The following is a 23908-nucleotide window of genomic DNA, read 5'->3' as shown; positions in this document are numbered from 1 at the left end:
CCTCAGTCTTTGACTCTTGGCAGATCTGTTAGCTTTTTAGCAAGCGGTAGAGACCTCCCTGCCTCACTGGGCACTGGGATTTTCTTGGACTTTGACAGACCAAATAAGTACAAATAGGAATGAAGAACAAGTTGACCAAAATAAATACGCACTTTGTCCTAAATTGTTCAAATATTCGGAGCTTAGACCTGATCTTATCTTCTCTTTTCTTACAAATCTTATACTCTGAGTCTTGGTAAATTATAAAATGTAGATCAGCTAGATTTAAGAATGATAGAATAAGAACTGTAGCTATTTTCAATCAACTTAATAATGTTTTATAGGTGTTTTTAGACTCCAAAGAACAAAGTTGTAAAAATTCAAAATTTTCACAAGATCATATAAGGATGCGAGACTCTCTTTTTAATGTGTGTTTTTTTCCAGGGATGGTTACATATCCATTAAAATCCTTGGTTGTTTTACAATAATTTGCTGCTGGGCTCCCCTTAGACCCTTTCATGGGACCATTCCAGAGAAAGCCTGGCCTCTTTCCCTCTGCAGCAGCCTGTCACTGGGCTCTGCCTAGAGGCAGTAGCCGAGTAATTGAGCTGTGGCAGGGTTGTCTGCATTTTCCACTGACTTGTCATATTGGAAAAGGACATGCATGCCAGTAGAAAAAATATCACCCGCTGATTTAAATGAATTAAGATTAACTAAAAGAAATCTTAATTAAAATAGTTGCGGCTTTACCATTTGATGTTACTAAATTGAATTCTGAATTACTTCTTATTATAGAGATGAGCAAAAATAGTCTCAGAAAGTTCCTGAAGCCCCCAGTGTTGAAATCTGGTGGAATTCAGATAAGATTATGGTGTTTAAAATTTTTTAAAAAAAGCTAAATTTAACCTTTTTTCTATATTGTTTCATTTAATAGTATACCAGTAATTAAACATTGGTTACATAAAGTGATGATATTTAACCATGATGAGGCTTTAAAGTGCTGAAGAATAATTTGTCTCCCTGGGTTTTCCTTCCTTAAAATATTTCTTTTTTAATTCTGGGAATGAATTCTATTCTCTTCTCTGTTTTCCTTCTTCATTAAGATAGATTTGAAATTTACATTTTTAAATTTTCTTACAGATTTTAAGAGATGTTCATGAAACCCAAGCTTTCAAATATAGAATTACAAAATTATTATCAAAATCATGAATTAGAAACTTAGAATTCAGTTAGGTGTATTTCTCTAGGCTGACCCTGTTTCTTACCACTCTTCTGAGTTTGAGCATGGAAATAGGCACTCTTGTACTCTTGACGTCTTCAGGAGTCACTTCTTTTGGTCTTTGGTCAAAACTCTCAATCCTGGTATAAGAAATTATAGTCATTTGGCTGCCTTTGTTCAATTTCTATGTCCCTTTCAATAGTTTCAGGGTCTCTGGGTAAATAGACCTGGGAGGGCATCTGTAGAAATGAACTGAAAACACATGGATAATGGATTTGACTTATGGTCCCAGTACTGCTGATGGATAGACACTGCTTTATCTATGGATTATTACCTACTTTCTCACCTTGGGAGCAGGCATCAGAGCATTTGTGTGAGGTGACCAGTTCGGGCAAAGGAATAGGGAAAAACTAACTGGTAAGTCAAGAACTGAACCTAGTTCTTGACTGAATTAGCAGCTGACTGTGGTCAAACAGGACAGAGCAGAGGAGAGCTCTGACTAAGGGACTGGTGACGCATCCTCTCTGTGGTCAGAGTCTCTCACTTTATCAGTATACCAGAGTCAGTCCCACAGCTACTGATCAGTTCAAGAAACAAGGCCAGTGAGTCAAAAGCAAGTTTAAAGTGCACAACTTTATTTGGCCTGGACCAAACCAAACCAAAAACAAAGGAACAACCCCTCTCCCCATTCCAAATCCCCAACTATAGAGAAGATTCAGTCAGTTCAACAGCTCATCTATCTGGCCCATAAAAAGCACCAGCCCTTTTTAAGGCACTGTGTGTTGGACAGTAAGGCAAATTCTGCCTGTGGTATGCTTATAATCTAGCAGGTAAGACAGACAACACGTTAAAAAAAAAAAAAGAATGAAAATAGATGGAACTGGAACAAAATATTATCTGATCTTAGGGGAGTGAACCATTTATTTTGCCAAACAGGATCAAGAAAAACTTCCCAAGGAAAGTAATGTTGAACTGGGCTTTGAAGGACAGAAGGAATTTTGGCAGGTGAATCAGGAAGGTGGGTTGTATAAATTCTTGGGAGGTGGCATAAACAGTCACGGGGTTTAAAAACCCACAGGATATTTGGGTTAAACATAGCAGTCCACCTGTGGGCAGAAGTAAGCCATCCACATCTGAAACAGGGAAGTGACGGAATCAGAGATGTAGTTTTGGAAGTTAAAGCTTAGTTAACTCTGCCGGTGGTCTCTGCAGAGAATGACTTACAGTAGGAAGAGGGGTTAGATACAGACTAGGTAAAGCCCAGTGGAGAAGGCGATGGCACCCACTCCAGTGCTCTTGCCTGGAAAATCCCATGGACGGAGGAGCCTGGCGAGCTGCAGTCCATGGGGTCGCGAAGAGTCGGACACAACTGAGCAGCTTCACTTTCACTTTTCACTTTCATCCACTGGAGAAGGAAATGGCAACCCACTCCAGTGTTCTTGCCTGGAGAATCCCAGGGATGACGGAGCCTGGGGTGCTGCCATCTATGGGGTCGCACGGAGTTGGACACGACTGAAGTGACTTAGCAGCAGCAGCAGCAGCAGATAAAGCCCAGAGGAGAAATGACACCAGCACATCGTAGGTCCTCAGGAGTGTTGGTTCAGTAAGTGCACGAATGGGGATTAAAAACAAAGAGGGTTAGAATTCTCTGTGATAAGAAGGGCCCAACAGGATAACCTTAGGAAGTTGTACTGTTTTCTCTGGGTACCTTTAAGAATCAGCAAAAACAGAAGCAGCAGCAAATTGCTCTTCTGTTGGAAGGTATGGTTCTGCCTTGAACATCTTCCATAATTACACCAAGACTACATTCCTCAGTTCCGTGATTCCAAAATTTTTTGAGGAAAATTAGTGTTTTGCCTGAATTCTTTGCCACTGATGCTTTAGATACAGGGAATATTTTAACTGTGTCTCTGTTGATTGATCATATTTTTATTACAATTCCTTTAAAAGGAAAACCTCAAACAACTAAAATCAGCTAGGTCCACAGAAGGACCCTGTGTAATTCCATAATCAGTTTTGCTTTCTGCTATCCCCCATCCTTAGCACAGAGGGGCATGCAATATATATGTGATGGTGAATTAGATGTCAGAGGTCAAATGCATTATTGAATTTGTTTAATATACTTCTCTTTTTGATTCTAAGAAATGCTGTTTCATTGAATTTATTTCAGTAGAGGGCTTTGGCTTCCAAATTATATAACATAATTTGGAATTTAATTTCAGAGCCTGAATAAACCCATTGCTGCTTTTTGGTTTACTATCTTAGGATATTTCCCCTGGGATAATAATCTGATTTATCACTGTTTAACTACTCAAGTTAATATAGCTATAACTATGTCATTTTTACTGTAGGCCATTGTGGTAAGGCTGATAGAATTGTCATGCTCAGGTAACCAAATAACATCTTTTAATGACTGTAGATGTCATCTTAACTAGGTGGCAAGCATGTAGCATCATATAGGATCCATAATCTGATGTTTCAGAAGGCTGTTTAGATTCAGTTCAGTTTAGTTCAGTCACTCAGTTGTGCTGACTCTTTGGTACCCCATGGACTGCAGCACACCAGGCTTCCCTGTCCATCACCAACTCCCGGAGCTTACTCAAACTCATGTCCATTGATTCAGTGATGCCATCCAACCATCTCATCCTCTGTTGTCCTCCCACCTTCAGTCTTTCCTAGCAACAGGGTCTTTTTCAAGAAGTCAGTTCTTCGCATCAGGTGGCCTTAGTTTAGATTACACTGTGATTTTCTCAGAACGTGGTATGTAACGAACAGTTGTCAAGTAAGATTATCTTGCTCTCTGGACTGTGTCAAGTGAGTAGTTCTTATTCATTTTATTTCTTGTTTCTTCACTTCTGCTAACTAGTATTGAGCATTTTCTTTGCAGCTTCTTTTTCAGTGTTCCCTAACTATCCAACCTTCTCTAAGGCAGATGCTTCTCACCTGGGGTCCCTGAATTTCCCAGAGGCAGATTCTTAAAGAAATTTGTGACTCAAAACACATCAGAAGCCACTACTCTTTTTCTTATCTAAACACCAATTCATTAAAGACTTACACTGAGATGATAAGTAGCAAGGAAAAGCAGCCACTAGTATTGGGTTTGACCTTGCAGTCTCATACACTGTGACCTCTGCCCCTAGCATTGTTCAGCATCCCATCCCCACTGTACCTCAGTACATGGAGACTGTGATGTCTCAGACTGTCCCTCGTGGACAACAGTTAATAGTGTTTAGGACCCACATCATAGAACTCATACATTTTAATATGTGTGTGTCATTATTTCTGATTTCTCATTTATTTCCTAATGCTGTAACTTAAGAAATGAAAACCCTTTCTAAAGTGAAGTAGAAATGAACCCTGTTAACAATCAATTTTATTTGACTTGAACAATTTCAGAGTACTTAAACTTATTTTACATTGTGTGTGTGTTTGATTTTGCAATTTGACTTGTCTGTCTATCTGTTTTATTTTTCTATTGTATATTTATTTTAAGCAGTATACCCCAGGATCAGCAAACTTACTACTGCCGCTGCTGAGACCTCAGCCAATATCAGTTGGGAGTATGAGGGACCAGAGCTTGTGAACTTTTATGTTGAATATGGTGTAGCTGGCAGTAAGAAATGATTTCATTACCTGGGTTTTAATTGGGGGGCTATATTTGAAGAGATTGAGAACATCTTCAGGATGTACTGTGGATCATCTGGAAAAATAACTTGATCTAAATAAATGAATCCAATATATGTGAAAAAATTAGAGTGAACCATCAACCTATATATTTTATACATAACTAGGAGTCTCGTTGGTTCATGTTATGAAATACAAGGGACATAATAAGTTCCATTGCATTTGTTATTTTTAGATTGTGGTACTTAAAACTCTTTATCCATGACTTGTAAATAAGAATAATAAAAAATAATTTTATTTCTATATTTAATGTATTCCTAAGTCAGGTACTCTACTTATATCCTGGCCACATCTACTAGGAGATGGGGCAACTTTAATTTTTGGAGTGTGTGAGAATCCAGTCCTCCTCCTTAATACAGTGCTCTGCACTTAATGAGCTGGGTGGCCAGTGAATGTTTGTGACAAAATGTTGAATATAGTCCAGCTTTCTGTTTAGACCCTTATTGTGCAAAAAATATTAAAAAATAAAACAAACAAAACTATGAGTTTAGAAATACCAGTACTTGAGAAAGGTTGAATCTGTAACTTGGGTAAATTTGAAGGCATTTAAGTTTACTGAAAGATTTGTCTTGTGAATCAAAAAAAAAAACAAAACAGTTCTTTCCATAGTTGGATCAAGCTGTTTAACGTATTACAGTTCTTTTCATAAATATCGTTAGAGAAAGTCAGGAATTTCACAAGGCAAGGTACAGATCAAGAAGTTTCCTTTGTGTTAAAAAGATTTAATCCAGTGGGTATATATGCAGTTAAAATGTCATCTGATATCCAGTTGATTTTTCTTTGAGGACGTTGTCATGTAGCTGTTCATTTTCATTGATTTATTTGACACAACTCAACTTATATCATCTAAAATGATAAACTGAAGCACCTTAGATTTTGTCTTTTGCCTATACCGTGTATTTTCCTTTCTTGAAGCATTAATGACTTCTGTTCCCTTAAAACATTCAAATGTGTTGTTTTTGCAAAATTTCCATAGGCAAAGAAGAATGGAGGAGAGAAATTGTAAATGGTTCTCGGAGCTTCTTTGGGTTAAAGGGTCTAATGCCAGGAACAGCATACAAAGTTCGAGTTGGTGCTGAGGGGGACTCTGGTTTTGTGAGTTCAGAGGATGTGTTTGAGACAGGCCCAGGTGAGGTGCACACCACACCAGTTCTGGCTCCCAGTCAGAAGTGAAGCCACCCAGTGCTCCAGCTGGAGATGGGAGGCTGATGGAGCTGTATTGTGGGTAGGGCTGAGACTGTCCTTCTGTGGGGCCCAGTTGGGTGGCGAGTTGGGTTTTTAATTGTCTTTGGCTCTTTATATCAAATGAATTACAGAATTGAGCAAATCACCTTCTAATCACGTTTGCCAAAACCATTACAAAATCAGAGGTAAATATGATTCCTACCCTACATGATTTAGGTGACTCAATTTTTCACACCATTTATATGTCTCAACTTTCCCTCAGAGTTAGAACAGAATTTTTAAAATGCTTTAGAGCTGGAACAGCTCATTGATACAGTCACAATTTTTAATGTCAGAATGGACTGTAATCCAACCGAACCCTGCAGTTTGTGTGACACTGATGTGAAGAATATTAAACTGCTGTAGAACAAAAAATTATTAACTTCATGTACTTCATTATCATACTCTGTTCGACTGCTTGTATATATTTTAGTTAGGTGAATATTATCAAAATACACAAGGACATTAAAGTCTCTAAAATAAAGAAAAATATTCTTGTAAGGTATAAAAATATCCATATTTCCTCATAAGATAGAAAATAATCCCTATTTGCTTCAATTTAAAGGGTTGTGTGGTATGTGTTCATTTTATGATTCATAAAATCATGTTATATTCACTCACTTCATGCATTCTTGGGGAAATGTTGCATTTCCTGTAGAACTCATAGGAAAATATGTATTTTTTCGTGTGTCTTTCCTTACCTAAGCCTTATGATTTTTAAACTCATTTCTTCTAATTTAGAAAAGAACATGAGTGGTTTGAAAAAAAGAAAAACCATAGGTAATATTTAAAAACATATTAAATAAATGTAGTATTAAAATACCTTATGAAAATATTCATATGCTAAAATCATAATGCTTAAGGGAAAATATTTTTCTGTTATTCTGTTCTTTGTACTTTCATATCCATAAGTGTACAGAGTTCTAGGAAAATTCTGTATTAAAAGAATTCATTTTTTGTTACTGAGAACTTTTAATTTCAAAATACTAAAAGCTGAATTATCTATTCTATCCATATAGAGTTAGGATGCTAATAATAGTAACAGCCCTAGTATTAGCATTTATTCAGTGCTAATCTCTACTAAGTGAATGGTTTTCTTGGCTTATCTCATTCAGTCCTTACAACAATCTTGTGAAGGAGACTGTTATTACCCACTTCCACCCCATGTCAACAACCAGTAATGAGAGGTGATGGGCCTGCCCTATCACCCAGCTAGAACGCAAGAGAGCTCATATTTTCAACACTGAGAATAAGCTCTCTCTACACCCACCATTCAAGGTCACAGAGGCCCATATCCAAGGGGAACAGGTCATCTGCAAAGTGACCACTTCAGGGACTTCCCTGGCAGTCCAGTGGTTAAGAATTTTGCCTTCCAGTGCAGGGGGCACTGGTTTGATCCCTGGTCAAGGAACTAAGATCCCACATGGCCAACAAATAAGCAAAACCAACAGCAGCAAAAAGGACCATTCAGTTTGGCTCTTGGAATGTCTTTCCATCTATTCTGGACCCTTCATGGTCCCAGTGTACTCCTACTTTGCAGATCTAGCTAGAATTAGTTTCGATCCACAAAATCAAGTTGCGGCATTTTTTTTCTTTTGGTCATTTTCTAGGACAGAGAGCAAACGAAACCCGTTAGAAAACAATTTTGTCTTTGACGTGGTTATACCTACAATAATAGCAGAAGCTGGCAAGTAAGTTTCAAGATGAGCGCTCAGGGGTGGGCCATTCTTGTGCGTCAGCAGTGGAGAACAGGATAAGGCCACAACCAGCTATTGTCACCTTTGACATGTAAATGTAACTGTTAAGAGAATCAGTTCAGTTCAGTCGCTCAGTCCTGTCGGACTCTGCGTTGCAGCCCCATGGACTGCAGCACACCAGGCCTCCCTGTTAAGGGGATAAACATCCATTAAACCGTAGTGACCTTACTTAACATATTAGCTCTAGGAGGTCAGATGCTGTTAATCCAGCTTACTGGTCCTCCTAGTTTCTCTTTCTATGCTGTAGGGCTGTGGGATGAACTGTAGGGTTCATGATCTTCTGCCACTCTTGATTCTCACTCCTCCAGCTAGATTTCAAGGTGCGAACGCTAGTGCCTGGCATGGAAACATAGCATCCTGGCTGAATTTTTAACTCTCCGTATGAATGAGTTGCTTCTCTCTCTGAGTTCTGTTCATGTTAGAAACTGAGACTCAACTTTCACCTGTGCTTGTTTGGTGACTCTTCTTAGCATGACACCATCTCTTTCTTTGATACTGTTTTTTTAAGATCTATTTATTTGATGATTTTTCTGATATGAACCATTTTTATTAAGTCTTTATTGAGTTTATTACCATATTACTTCTGTTTCATATTTTGGTTTTTTGGCCATAAGGCATGTGGGATCTTAGCTCCCCCACCAGGGATCAAACCTGAACCCTCCTGCATTGGAAAGCGTATTAATCACTGGACCACTACGGAAGTCCTTAAGGTCTATTTCATAATTTTCTCCTATGGCACACACTGAAAAACAGGACTAAAGAAGATATCCTGCTGTTGTGCTTCTTACCTGCACGTTTGTTAAGACTCCTACCTCTTTTTCCTGCTTTCTCACCTCTTTCCTCCAATCACTGAGTCTCTCCTCTCCTTTCACAAAAGATTTAAAACAAATTGAATTTTACTGGGCCCAACAGTTTGTTTTTTTTTTTCCCCAGTGGGTTCTGGGTTGTTTCTTTTTTTTTTTTTTTCCTTTGGTCAACTGCCTCCAAACTTTGACCAAAATAATTTTTTTCCCTTTTTAAACGTTTTGACTATTTTAACTCTTCAACAGGTCACTTTTATACATAATGGATTCTTCAAAAATAGCCATTTATCTCACTCTTTTTCTTCCATGTTTTAAAAAAAAGTTTTAACTTTATTTTATATTGGAGTATATATAGTTGATTAACAATATTGTTTTAGTTTCAGGCGTACAACAAAGTGATTCCGTTGTACATATCCATGTATCTATTCTTTTTCCAGTTAAGTTATTGCAGAAAGTTGAGCAGAGTTCCCTGGGCTATGCAGTAGGCTCTTACCGGTTATTTGTTTTAAATATAGTAGTGTATATATGTGAATTCCAAACTCCCAATCTATCCCTCCTCCCATCTTTCCCCTTTGGTATCCATAAGTTGGTTTCCTGAGTCTGTGAGCCTGTTGTCTTCCATGTCTATTTTATGATCCTAAGTACTCAAGGGCATTTTCCTCAAAGACCTACTTCCACAGAACACAGGTTAAGCATTAGACAATAGGCAAGGTGATAGAGAAGACTGATGTTAAGACTAACTTCTAGGAAACAAAATCGATTTCCTGTCTCTGGTTTCCTTTCTGTTTTCATATTCTTTAGGTCTGTCTATTTAATGTATTGCTATATGGCTTATTCAACTAATACATGAATAGATTTTTACTGTAAACTTTTTAAATAAAGGGACAATCCTCTGTTGCTCTCCTACCCAATCCTACTAACTCTTATTCAAGAAGAAAAAACCTCACAGCCTTCATCGTGTGTGTGTGTGAGAGAGAGAGAGAGAGATGCATAGCTGTGGCCATGACTTGGATTTCTAGTAATATGTGCATTTGTAGTTAAGATGATTTTTGGAATGTCCTGGAACATTTAAAGTCTCTTATAGTCATTCTGGACTTCATATTCCTTTTTATGTGGAAGGGAAATCAGTAGAAACTCTTTTCACTTACATAATTTTTGTTTTATATCAACTTCTGGTACACTTGAATGTGTGTGTGTGAACATACATACACATGCACCTCAACATCCTGTGTCTGCCCAGTCTTAAATAAACGGGGTAGTGAGACATGCTTTTTTTCTTTAGACATAGGGGCAAAACTCAAAGTCAACTTGGAGGTTCCTTTATTAGCTGTCAAGAAACATTTCCACTTTGTGCATAGCTGTGTAGCCACAAACCACCAATTGGCAGTTCAGTTTTGACAGTATCTTCCTAAGACAATGTCTGTGCTGATACTTCAGTATCTTCTTGCATTTTGCCCTCATCAGTTGCATATAATTAGATGAAAAATGTAAATGCAGATAGTATTTATTACAGGACTGTAAAGCTTTAAGCATATTAAAAACAAGGACTCTGTAACTTCAAGCAAAGGCTCCATAGACTTACATCAGCTAATTTTTGGTTCAGCTTTGAAGAAAATGTACTCAGTCAGAGACCGTGTGTAAACTGACAGAACTATGTTGCCAGAATATGTGTAATGATGGACTTCTAAAATATTTAAAAGATGCAGGTCCCTACAACAGTTTGTTCTTTGTAAAGACTTCTGCAGAGTTGATGCCTGGACACCAGTGCCTTATAGCAGTAGTGTGTAATGGCTGGTACCATGTTCTTTGGAATCCACAGTCTTGGGTGAAGCTCTGACTCTCAGACAAGGTCTTTACCCTTCTGAGTTTGTGTATAGTCCTCATGCTTACCTCAAAGGATTTTTGTGAAGACTGAATGAGATTTTGCCCTCAGTACAGTGCCTAGTAGAATAAGTTTCAAAATGTTAGTTCTCATTATCATCATCCTCATCTTCATCCTCCCAGTGATGGTTATGGTATGTGTATGGAAGGGGAGCCCTGCCCATACTCCTGCTTCAGTTGTATCTAGTGATGATACAATTCAAAAGCCCTCCACCCAGTGAGGCCCAAGAGGCTACTGGGACCGGCTACCAGCAATTTGATTCATAGTCCAAAGAATGTATTTCACTTCTCATTTTATTTCTTCAGCGCACATCCGCATAACTTTTCACATTCCTCTTCACACTTGATTTTAAGCATTTCATTTTTCTCCCTATCCTTTGAGTGGAGAAAAAAGGCAATAAGTTGCTGTTTTTGCAACATACAGTAGCCTGGGATACTTGTCGACATGCTTCTTTCTGCATCCAGCAATCACATTCACCTAACCCAACCATGTTAATGGATTCAGAAGAAATTCAGTCAAATTAAAAGAATGATATACAGGCGTTCTTACCAATAAAAAGAAAAAAAAGACCCTTTACCTTGATTAAGGTAAAAAGAGGGAAAAAATCAAGGTTTTTAAAAAATTTTATACCAGTGTCTTGAAACAAATTCTCAAGGGCTTTTCTGAATAGCCATTGATGCTGCACTTTGTCCCATTTGATTGACACTTTTGAACAATACTGGAAATGCTAATTATTCCGTGTTTTTCTTAAGAGATTTGCATACTGTGATTGGTTGAATAAAGGGCTTCACATTATTTGACTCAAATAGATGAAGACTTAATATGTATACATGTGATTGGGTATTATTCTCTTTAAACTGGCCACTTATTCCAGTAATACCACTGATAAAGATAGACCTAATAGTTTTTGGATTGGATCCTGAGCGATATTGAATATTACATGTTGATCCTTTTATGGTAAATAAGATTTTTCAGAAATTTCCCCGGAGTCTTCAGAACTCTGGCAAATGAGATGAAAAATAAATCTAAGGAATATTTTGTGTACAAATCAAGATGTTATATAAAGTAATAAGGTTGGTTATCTTATGTGGAAAGGTTTCATGTGTGGAAAGTTTTCTTTTTAACAGTTTCTAAAACATTTGGGGAAAATGGCAACATTATTGCAATGATATTTTAGCCTCTGAAAGTGGTTCCTTTGAAAGAAAAATACTCCATTAGATGTATACATTCTGTTCTGTTTAAAATGATCTTCTGTTCTTATCATTGTACATAAACATATCCTGTAAACAATAAATGTTTTCATTGGTTTGGGACTATGTTTCTGTTGAAAATATGTAGTGAAAATAACTGAAGGCAGTGCTCAGCAGGGTTTGTTAGCATTGAATGTGTTAGCAGTCAGATATCTCCATTTGAATTTTCTTAATTGTTGAAGATTTCTCACCATTGAATACTGATGTAACTCCTGATTGGTAACTGGCAGATTCCAATGTGGGGCCACATGTAAAATAAAGAAAAGCTCATGTACATGGCAGTTTTGTTTTTTTTTTACTGAAAGAAGCTACAACACTTCTCACCTCCTCCTTAACCCACTGGCACTGACACCATTGACTTGTTTTCCAGCGATGGCAAGCCGCCAAGTGGATATAGCAACTCAGGGCTGGTTCATTGGTCTAATGTGTGCTGTCGCCCTCCTGATCCTAATTTTGCTGATTGTTTGCTTCATCAGAAGAAACAAAGGTGGTAAATATCCAGGTAAGAAACAAAGATTGAAATTGCCCTCTAATGCTGCATGATAATCCGTGAAACTAAAAAGAGATCATGAGAGTCATCACGGAGACTGCAGTAAGTGTATCTTCCCAGAGCCATACACTCGGACTTTCTGTTCAGACACTTGCTGATCCCTTTGTATGTAATAGAAGCCTAAAAATTGCCAAGGATCAAAAGACAATTCTGGGGGAGCAAATGAATCTGTCCTCTGAAGATATTGTTGACTCTGCTTCCTTAGGCTTCACATGAGTCAATAGGTGCTGAAACAGCATCTAAAACCAGCAGGCAGGGGCAGAAGGGAAACATGAAGTTTCCCAGAGGAAGTAATGCCTGAACTGGATCCTGATATGATGTGTAACAGTGCTTTCTCTATACAGTTAATGTTTTGTTCAATTTAATAGATCCAGTGAATTTCTATTTTCTTTTTACCTGGCCATTTCCCTTTCAGTGACAGGGGAAAAAAATTTACAAAAGAATAGATTTCCAAAGCAACTTGTACCCATGAATATAGATAACAGATAGATTGGTAAAATAGGGGGAAATCTTAGAAACTTAAGACTTATTCTCCTATCAAGTAAGAAACTTGTGCCAAAATGCTTTCATAAGGTTAACTTTATCAGTTAACAAAATATTCTAGGTTATTCTAACCTGTTCTGTTTTTCTAGGTTACCTCCAAGAGACTAATACATCAAAATATGTGCATAGGGAGTTCGCTAGTGGCCTAGTGGTTAAGATTCTGGGCTTGCACCTCCATGGCTTACATTCGATCCCTGACTGGGGAGGTGGGGCCAATAAATAAATGCTTGGCCGCATGATACATCTGGTTGCATAACATCTATGGCGTATAGAATAATTTTCCCACTGCTATATATCTCATAGAGTGTACTCCTAAAGAGTTTGAATAAGGAAACACAGGATCAAAAGATAATAATTTTTTTGGTAATTTTTTAGTTAAAGAAAAGGAAGATGCCCACGCAGATCCTGAAATCCAGCCTATGAAAGAAGATGATGGCACTTTTGGAGAATACAGGTGAGTCCCCTGCTTCTTAGTCACCCTTCATTCTCCCTGCCCTTCACAGATACCATACTCAGTCTTGCCTGCAGTGGGATTCAGCCAGGAACATGCTTTGCCTGGAATTGCCTATTTATCTCAAAAATTAGTTAAGAAACACTTCCATGTATAAATGTTTACACACCCCTCACAGTTAAAGTAATCTCACTTTTGGTTAGGACTTGGCACTTTCACTGCCAGGACCTGGGTTTGATCCCTGGTCAGAGAACTATGATCCCACCAGCTGTGTGGCATAGACCAAAAAAAAAAAAAATCTCCCTTTTCATTATAAATTTCCTTTGTAGTAGTAGGTTTGGAGATGGAGCGTTTCCCACTCTGGCCTGTTTTCCAGAGACCCTCGCTATAATTGATCAACATAGAAAAGCTCAAGTGTTACAATAAGAGTTAAAACAATAGTACTCTACAAACCTGTATTATAAAGCAGACTATCCCTGTCATTCTCTAAGCAGTGCTTTTCTGATGTTACTTTTCTCGTCCTTATTAGAAGGGTTTTTTTTTTTTTACCAAAACAGGTTCCTATACACCCTCCTATTAATCATGAAATGATGGCTAAGAGGGCTTCCCTGGTAACTCAGCTGGTAAAGAATCCTCCTGGAATGCAGGAGACCCCGGGTTGATTCCTGGGTTGGGAAGATCCCCTGGAGAAGGGATAGGCTACCCGCTCCAGTATTCTTGGACTTCCCTGGTGACTCAGATGGTACAGAATCCACCTGCAATGTGGGAGACCTGGGTTTGATCCCTGGGTTGGGACGATCCCCTGGAGAAGGGAACGGCTGCCCACTCCAGTATTCTTGCCTGGAGATTTCCATGGACAGAGAAGCTTGGCAGGCTACAGTCCATGGAGTCACAACGAGTCGGACGCAACTGAGCAACTTTCACTTCTCTTCACTTCAATGCCCACTTCAATGGTGGTTTTAGAAGCTCTTAATTATTAAGAAATATCACAGCCCTGGAGGCAGTGTGTTAATTTACAGGGTTTTGGTAAATAAAATGTTCTTGGCTTAGCTCCATCATTAAGGACAAATGTAATATACAAATGTAATGTAACCTATGTGCTAAATAGTTTTTTTAAAAAACGAAAGAAGCTCTTTAAACAAAGATTTTCTTGCCTGGGGGTGTAGGTATTTAAGAGAGATAAATGATTGTTTTAGATATGTTTAAAAGCAGAAACAAAAGATATATTTATCCAATTAAAAGATTGGGATTTTGGTATGCCAAAAAAATGCATCTATTAATCAAAAACGCTTTTACACCTTGTTCTTTCTTTCTGTAAGCCTCTTGATTATATAAAGTATAATCTTTTAAATATGCACTGGGCCAGTATTGAGACTCTCTCTTGCCAAAAGAAAAGGCTTTGAGGTAAAACAAAATGTGTCACTATTTGTGATTGCCAGATGATATTTATAAATAAGATATGTGTATTCATTTTTACTTATCTCTAGAGCTCATTTTTGGTATGACCATGTCAACATCACGAGGGGCAAAATAAAGCCAAGGGTAAGAAATATGAGAACTGATTGAGAAAAACTATGGTTTTTTTTTTTTTACAAAGTTGGATTCACACCAGTCTCCACACAGATATAAGTGCTTTGCCTGTGTGTCTCAGCACCTCAGCTTTCATTGTAATTTCCTTTCCAGAAGAGGTGACTATGATTTTTAAAACTCTTCAGAATTCTGGATCTTAGGATACAGAAAAACATCTAGTGAGGGTTGTCTTGATGTCAGATGTTGACTACAAGGCTGAAAGGGTATGAAAACCTCATTCGGCATCCCCACTGGTCCATCCACAAAGTAATATTAATGCATTAAAGCAGCCTGCAGAGGGTCGCAGCCAAGGGTAACCAGGCCTTAACACTGGATGAGTTGAAATCTTTGCTGATTTCATTCACTCTCCTACATATTTCTCCTGTAAAGTAAGAGAGTCCAGAATTACTGAACAACTTGTTATTTTTAGTGTTCCTATGACTAGAATTCTACCCAAGATATGTGCACCACTGTTTATTGTGATAAAGCCAAATTTTTTATATAGCCTGAAAAAGTTATGTATTTGCACAAACCAGAAACAAACTATTGCTCTCCATATATTCTTCACATGGTGATGGATTTCCGTTCTACATTAACATGCCCAAATGAATCTGGCAACATACTGCTCACTCTGTGCATCTCAAATGTCAACTTGGTCTCACAGTTATGTGAAACCATGATCTAATGTAGGAAGGCTTTCTCAGGGTCCCTCTTCTGCCTACTCCATTACAACATGATTAAAATCGAGGTTGAATGTGAACTCATCTGGAATCAAGAGACTTCGTTTTGCTGTCAACTTAGCCCTTACCTTTGATTTCTTTAGATATGACATCTAATCCAAGTGTCAGCTTTTTCCATCTATAAAATAACAGAGTTGTTCAAGTATGGGATCATCTCTGAAGGCTGCTAGTTCTATGATTTCTATGCTCCTTATAAACCATCTACCAATGAGTTTTAATGTGATCTGGGGTTTCAGAGCAGTCCATAGTGAGTATTTAGTTACTGGCCTCATTATCACTGTGTTTATATTTCTTTGGTCATGATTCTTTGTCTTGGTGTTAATTCATACATGGTATGTTTGTGAAGCATTTTCAAATAGCTGTTTTTAGCTAATGTCTTGAGTTTCTCAGAAGAGAAAGACTTTTCCTTGGGTTTATTAAGAACAAACTCATTGGTTCATTTGTGAAGAAAAAAAAACTTGAAATTCTATAGATCTGGGAATTGCCGAAGGAGATAAGGTTCTGACAGGTGTCTTAAACCTGAAACACAACTCAGTGATTTTTTTTCACTGAAGCTGAAAGTTCGTAAGGACAATCCCACAAGTGAAATCACTTCCCAAAACACCCAGCCACCCTTTTCTACAGATGTGGCTTTGTCTTATGACTTCCTGGCATGACCTGAGAATTTTTTTCCTTTGGTTTCTTTTCTGCTGGAAGAAACTAAAAAACCTTTCATTCCACAGATGTCACATGAATGAAATTGGATTCAACTGATCATTATAGAATTTTAAATAATACACTTAAATGTTACAAGAGTGACAGTCACAAGAGTCCCTTCTCTACTTGCACCTTCTAAAAGTTTTTGAGCTCTGTTTTATTTATTGATTCTTATTCTTTTTCATTCTGAAAATAAATTAATATTCTGTCACACACAGACACACACAAAATCAAGACTATTGCCTAAATGTTAATGAATTCTGTTGATGATTTGCTTATTCTCATGCTTGAGGATGAAGCCATTTCTGTGTGATTGGCTCTGAGCCGGGGAGTATTTCATAGTGCAAAAGGGATGGAACTTCAATGGCCAGATTTGATGGGCTTTTTTTCTTTTTTTTTGCATATGCTGCAACCTTGTACTCTCACTCCAACACCCACCCCCAAACAGTCACCCTCTGGTGGAAGCCTGCAGCTTTCTTTGTTTGTTTCTTTAATTATACAGACAGTAGGATCTGCATCCTTACTAACATATAGAAAAATCAGAGAAACAATGCAACCAACTGTGTAAGTATTTTTTTATTCTTTAGATCCATCCCTTTAAAAACCAGAATGAACATAGGTCATAAGCCATGTGACCATGGTATCTCATGGAGGCTCTTGGCATGGGAGTCTTGTCATGTGAACATGACCTGCTGCATGCATGCTAACCCATGTTCAGGAGGCACGGATGATGTGCACATATATTGCATTTGATATATACTTTAGATTTATTCTGCTCAGAGACATAAACTGATCATGAGCAGTATAAACAGTGACGGGCTTTTGAGGGAGTGTTTGGTTTGTGGATGTCAAAAATTATTGCAGCATGATTTGACCATGGTAGGGTGGTGACCACAGGAGAATCAGACCTAGTGATCACAGATGTATCCATCATTGCTGCGTTTTTACTTTGCAGACATTCAATGGATACTTTCTGTGTGCACAGCCGTTTTAAAAAAGTAAACTCTCTAAAATTGATTCTTTAGGGTAAGAGAAGGAAAGAATTGGTTCCAGTGCTTTGTCTGACATCATAAAATTGATGAAGAAAAAAAATGAAAAAAAAATGTTAAAGTTAGAATTTTAAAGAATTTCTAAAATGCACACTCTTTTATTGTTACAATGAATTCATTCAGCCAATATTTATTAAGTGCCTACTGTATTCTAGGCTGTGGAGATTTTAAAACCAGTAGACTCTTATCTCACTAGTTAATGGTCAAGGGAGGTTTGCAGGGAAGTAAAAGGACACTCTGGGCATAGTGTAAAGAGTGCGCTGAAAGGGAAGGGATACAGCCAAGGTGCCAAGGGAGCAGGGTCAGGAAGCCAAAGCCAAGTGCATGGCCTTGAAGGAGGTGGCACAAGAAGTTGTCCCGGGGGAGTAATGCAGGAGCTGAGTTTTGAAGGTTCCATTCCATTGCACAACTATAGCCTTGAGTAAAGATAATCATTATCTATGACTGATATGATTATATGTATCAAAAACATATTTTGTGGCTATATGTACTATTTTATGATGATTTTATTACTTTTTTGGAAACTTGTTCATCTTTGCCATTCCAGGCTAAGAATTAACATCTGATACCTCCTGTCCTTTAAAAATTCTCATAAAAACCTGGATGGATATTTTTAAGCTTTAAATACCACATAGCTAAATAAGGATATGATTTTTCAATGATCTTCTGTAACTTCTAAATTCCTCTTGTTTGGGAAACTACCCTTTCATACTGAAACTTGACCAAGCAGCTTCCCTTGGCACAATGTCAAAAACAGGTGACTTACTCTGTCATCAGAGAATTCATCTTTGAGTTGGAAAGAGGCAGGCATTCATTCAGAGCTTCATCACAGACTTGTCACCACCCATCTCATCTGGAAAGTTCTAAGTGTATGTGTTATACAAGGTATTTCATAGGAAAAAGTCTCTCTGAGGCAGAGGGTCTGGAGTGGAGCCAAGAGGTGTGATGGCAGGTGGATGGGCGCTTTCACTTGTTAGGTACTGTTCACATGCCAGGCGCTGTGCTGGTGCCTCATAGATATTTTTCTCATTTAACCAGATTCTAATTCCTGAAGTAGGACTTTATATCACACGTCTTTAAAAGATCTTGAGCTGCCTCTGAACAGCTTTTCCTGGAAAGACTCTGTGAGTAGAATATCTTGTTTCCTTACTTCATGTCTTTCGAGCACAGCCCATGTTGCTATAGATTCTTGCCCACTCCAGTATTCTTGCCTGGAGATGCCCATGGATGGAGGAGCTAGGTAGGCAGTCCGTGGGGTCGCAAAGAGTCAGTCATGACTGAGCAACTAGGCACACACGCGTGGCCATTAAACTGGAAAGGATGTTTCTGGGGAGCCCCTTACTGGCTGGCCATTATTCATAACTGATGCGATTATGTGTGTAAAAATCCAAATAAACCTTTAGGAAGATATTAGAGTTCATAAGAGAGTTTAGTAATGCTACCTAAAAAAAAAATAATATAAAAGTCAATTATATTTCTTGCTACCAGGAAATAATTGGAAAATAGGATTTTAAAAGTTTTCATAGTTATGATAGCATGATTCATCTTGATATATGGCAGAAAAAAAACATAACATTGTAAAGCAATTATCTTCCAGTTAAAAATAAATAAATTTTTTAATGAAAAAAAAATGTTGCTACAAAAAAACTTGTCCAATGTGTGTGTGTGTGTTAGCAACTCAGTCCTGTCTGACTCTTTGTGACCCCATGGACTGTAGCCTGCCAGGCTCCTCTGTCCGTAGAATTCTCCAGGTAAGAGTACTGCAGTGAGTAGCCATTCCCTTCTCCAGGGAATCTTCCCAACCCAGAGATCAAACCAGAGTCTTCTGCATTGCAGGTGGATTCTTTACCATCTGAGCCAGCAGCGAAGCCCAGATTTTCCAATAGGATAATGTTAAAATTTTTTTGATGTAGGAATAAAACCAACAAAAAGATCTTCCTGTGTTTCCATTTCAGGGTCTGATATTCTATTCCACTCATAATTTGTCTATCTCTGCACCAAAACTAAACTGTCTTAATATAGTAGCTTGGGGTGAGTCTTGATAGCTAGTAGGTCAAGTCCTCCAACTTTGTGATTCTTCCTCAAGAAATTTTAAATATTCTTGACTCGTCTCATGTTCTTATATATCTTAGAATCAGCTTGCCAAGATCCATATAAAAGCCTGCTGTGTTTTTACTGGAAATAAACTGAATCTAAAAAACAATGTAAAGAAAGTTAACGCATTTACCAGAGGTCTTCCTATTCATGGTTATGGTATATCTCTCCATTTATTTACCTCTTATTTAATAGCTTTGGATGCAAGTTTCATTTTCTTCATGGGAATCATACACATATTTTTGTTGGATTTGTTCTTATCTACTTCATATTTTTGTGGTATCCTAAATGGAATTATTTTTAAAATTTCATTTCCAATTGTTTGTAAGTACTTAGATCAAACTTACTTTTATGCTAATATGATATTAAGTGATGGTACTAAGCTGTCTTTTTATTCCAGTGTTTGCCTATAGGTTCTTTCCAATTTTTATGTATGTAATCATACTATTTATGAATAATGATCGTTCTCTTCTTCTTAATATATGCCTTCTATTTTTTTTTCTCATCATGTCACTTAGTATTTCCAATTCAGTTTTGATTAGAATTGTTATTTCTGATGTTAAACAAGAAACTTTCAACATTCACCATCAAGGATGACATTAATTCAGGGTTTCTTACAGACACATTTAAGAAAGACACTTCTGTCCCTAGTATATTAAAGTTTTACTGTGAATGAAACTTTTTTCCTAAATCTTTTTTTTCAGATTTTACCTTTATGGTAAAAGTTTTACCATAAAACTTTTTTTCTAAATCTAATGGGATAATCATAAAAAATTTTTTTCTTTTGCAAAAATGGTGAATTACATGAATTGGTGTTTTAATGCTACAATAAGCTTGCATTCTTGGGATAAACCCAACCTGGTCATGCTATATTCTCTTTTTAGCCGATTGCTAAATTCTATTTGCTCATGATTTCTTGGAGATTTTCTCATCTATGTTCCTAAGTGAAATTAGCCTGTAATGTTACTTTTACTTTCTCAAAGTGTTCTTGTTGGTTTTAGATATCAGTGTTATATAGTGTTATACTATCTCACAAAATGAATGGTTCCTCTGACATGTCAAATTTGAACATGTCCAAAACTGGACCACCAGTCTTCTAGCCCAAACATGCTGTATTCCAGAGTAAGGGTAATTCCATCCTTCATGCTACTCAAATCAGAAATGTTGGTGTTGTCTTTTTCTGTTTCTTCCATATCCAGCCCATCAAGAAGTCCTATTGGTGCAGTCTCCAGAATATGTCTGTAATACCACTTTGTTCCAGCCCAGTGTTCCACACTTTCCCGAGCCACAGCCATCTCACTCTTGAATTATCACAGTAATCTCCCTGGCCTCCTGGAGCAGGAGTTGGCTAACTTTCTGTAAAAGATCCAACAATAAGTATTTTAGACCTCACAAGTTGCAAGGTTTTGGTTGCAACTCTACAATTCTGTTGTAGTACTGAAGCAGCTATAAACAATACGTAATAAATGGGCACAGCCCAATTTTGGGGTAGTTCACCAACCCCTCCCTCTAGGGTAGGCTATTTGCAATATTGATGATAGTAATCCTTTAAAAATGTAAATTATATCAGGTCACTTACCCATTGAGCTCCCTCCATTGACTTCCCGTCTCACCAAGAGTGAGACAGATCCTTACATGACCTGGTCTATGACCTCTTTACTTTAATCTCAATATCTGTCTCCCCTCTCTCCCCCTCTCCCACCCCAAGCTCCTTTTCCATTCCTAGAACAGGCTTGCCCTACTACAGGGCAGCTGAACTACTTACCCCTGTCATAATGGCTCTCCCTCCAGCTGTCTACCTGACTAACTCAACTCTGTCTAAGTCTTTGATCAGATATCACTTCTTAACAAGGCCTTCTCTGGAAATCCTACTTTAATGTCAACTTTCCATCCCTTCCCCTGACACCCTCCATTCTCTTTACTCAGCTGTGTATTTTCCATAGACCTAATCACCTTCTGACACACTCTGTCACTAATTTTTGAAATATGTTGATTGTCTGTATTTTCCCCTTCAAAAAGTAAACTTAGTGAAGGTTTTTGTCTATTTTGTTTATTGCTATATCTCCAGTGACTCAAACCTGTCTTAGAGTAGGCACTAAATAAACATTTATTAGATGTATGGTGGGTGGGTGGATAGATAGATGGGTGGATGGATGAATCAAAGAAATGTCATAGACTAGAATTTCCTGGAGTGTACACCTTGGAACATTAGTTCTCTAAAGCAGAATAATACTATTAGTTGGAATCAAGGTAACAAAATTCTGCTCATCATTAAATTCTTCAGTGGAATTTTCTCACCAAGTTATGGGCAATAACTCACAGGAACTATTCAAGCACAGCTTAGAAGCTAATGATTAATTCCAAAAATGTACAAGTTATTCTTGCACCAGGTTGGAGACTGGCTGCTATGTCCCCTGACATTTCCCAGACACAGGCCATTCCAAAATTCTGTGATTCCTCCCCGGTTATTTATTAACAACAGTGATAATATCATTTATTCAGTTTGTGACGAGCACTTGTGTATTGCTAACACAGGTAATTTTCAGTAGCTTTTGTCAGTGTCACATAAAGCCAGTATTGTTTTCCAGTCTTGAAATTTTCTTCTCGGTGAAAAATTGGAGACCCTAGTAGGAATTATTGGCCAGAATATCCGTATACCATAAAATATTTGTGTCTTGGCTAGAAAGAAGTCGTTTTTCAAAGGAAACGGAAGAGTAAAGTCCTAGCACAAGTTGCTAGGTGAAATATTACAGCTCAGGGGCCTCTCTTTTACATGAAGTCTTTCAAATTCTTTAAACTAATGTTGTTTTATGTTTCCCATTTTTGTTCTTTGAAAGAATACAAAATATGTCATTGCTTTTTTTTTTTCCTTTTTATTTTTTAAACCAAATATTACCTGCTAAGGGCTAGGTCAGCATGCACACCTAGTTATATGACCATTTGAGTGAATGCTCTGAAATATAGTAATTACTCTTCTACTTCCAGATGTTATACTTAGGTGTTTAACAGAGACATATGCAGATATATAGAGAGTCCTACACATGTTTATTAAGTCACACTCCTCAGATTACCATCTGATATGGGTCAGCTGCATAACACGCTGGGGAGAAGGGATTGGTGGGGTAAAGACAAGGGCAGGAAATACTGGCTTTTACATTTGGGCATCACTCACACTTGTCAGAATATATTGACACACTACTAATAGTACAGATGTAATGCCCTGAAGTTAAATTATGTTTCTTTCCAAATTAATAAATCTTTATCCATTAACTAATCAAAAATAATACTATATGCAATCAGTATAAGGATTTTGCTTTTTTTCTTAGGCTATTTTCATTTGTTTCTTCTGCATCCCTTTAATGGAATGTGTAGGTCTCTTGAAAGGTAAGGTTCAAGTTTACAAGTCTGGCCTGCACTCAATAACACAGTGATTTGAGATGCAGGATTTTGCTTCTTGCTCAGAAAAACAAAAATCCATATTTCACACTTAACCAAAATCATTCTCCATTCATATCCAAAAATCAGAGATATTATGCAGTTTAACATACTAACTTCTCTACCATAAGCTTTTACACCCTTTTGAATTCTAGTAAAATAGTGATGATTTTCAACTTTTTTCAATTATTCCTTTGGTAATGCTTGTGACAATTTCTGAGTTGCTTCCAAATCAGGGGCCAGAATCTGTCATTGATATTGACATCACCCTGCGAAGCCATCCACCTATCGAAGACTTCATGATTAAACCATTTCTGCACTCTACTTTCATTCCAACCACATTCCGGTCATTGAAGGCCACCTGGCGATTAGACTGGGCTAGAGAAGCTCAGGGCACCAAATGCTTCCTCGTAATTTGCATGCCTGATCTTTGAGAACCAAGCATTTTACCTAAGAGCCCATCTTGACGAACATGTTTTATCTTTTTTTTTATCCAGTGATGCGGAAGACCACAAGCCTTTAAAAAAAGGCAGTCGAACACCTTCAGACAGGACTGTGAAAAAGGAAGACAGCGATGATAGCCTAGTTGACTATGGAGAGGGAGTGAATGGCCAGTTCAATGAGGACGGCTCCTTTATTGGACAGTACAGTGGTAAGAAAGAGAAAGAACCAGCTGAAGGAAACGAAAGCTCAGAGGCACCATCTCCTGTCAACGCCATGAATTCATTTGTCTAATTTGTGAGCTCTTTGCCAGTATCCAACTTTTCTCAAATGTTTATCTTAATAAGGACTTGTCTGTCCACCTTCTCATACTATGAACATAGAAGCAGAAAGTCTGTGTGCTGCTGGGTGTTCATATGATGAGAACTGTCAAAGCAAGAACATAACTCAGTCAAATGATATCTTAATGTGAACTGCGGTGCAAAGTGTATACTTTTTCATTCAGCATAGGTCATCTTGATTTCCTAAGAACTGATAAAAAA

General features: G+C 37.7%; 1 protein-coding gene across 31 annotated transcripts in view; it reads left to right on the top strand.

The window, feature by feature from the left end:
• The window catches only part of NRCAM (neuronal cell adhesion molecule), an 85349-nt gene extending 61689 nt beyond the window's left edge, over window positions 1–23660 (top strand). For 18 of the 31 annotated variants that reach the window (XM_068973302.1, XM_068973300.1, XM_068973306.1 and 15 more), the window contains 3 exons: window positions 12169–12300; window positions 13267–13345; window positions 23423–23660. In XM_068973302.1, the coding sequence (XP_068829403.1) occupies window positions 12169–12300; window positions 13267–13345; window positions 23423–23660 (449 nt within the window). Of the gene's footprint in view, window positions 1–4691; window positions 4812–5858; window positions 6012–12168; window positions 12301–13266; window positions 13346–22862; window positions 22875–23422 lie in introns of all 31 variants that reach the window. The other 13 variants (XM_068973276.1, XM_068973275.1, XM_068973273.1 and 10 more) reach the window with 6 other exon arrangements.
• The last annotated feature ends 248 nt before the right edge of the window (window positions 23661–23908 follow it).

Source organism: Capricornis sumatraensis, chromosome 5 (assembly GCF_032405125.1).
Source record: "Capricornis sumatraensis isolate serow.1 chromosome 5, serow.2, whole genome shotgun sequence".
NCBI classification, from domain to species: domain Eukaryota; kingdom Metazoa; phylum Chordata; class Mammalia; order Artiodactyla; family Bovidae; genus Capricornis; species Capricornis sumatraensis.
The sequence above is the reverse complement of the archived record's forward strand: the minus strand, read 5'-3'. Positions and strand labels throughout refer to the sequence as shown.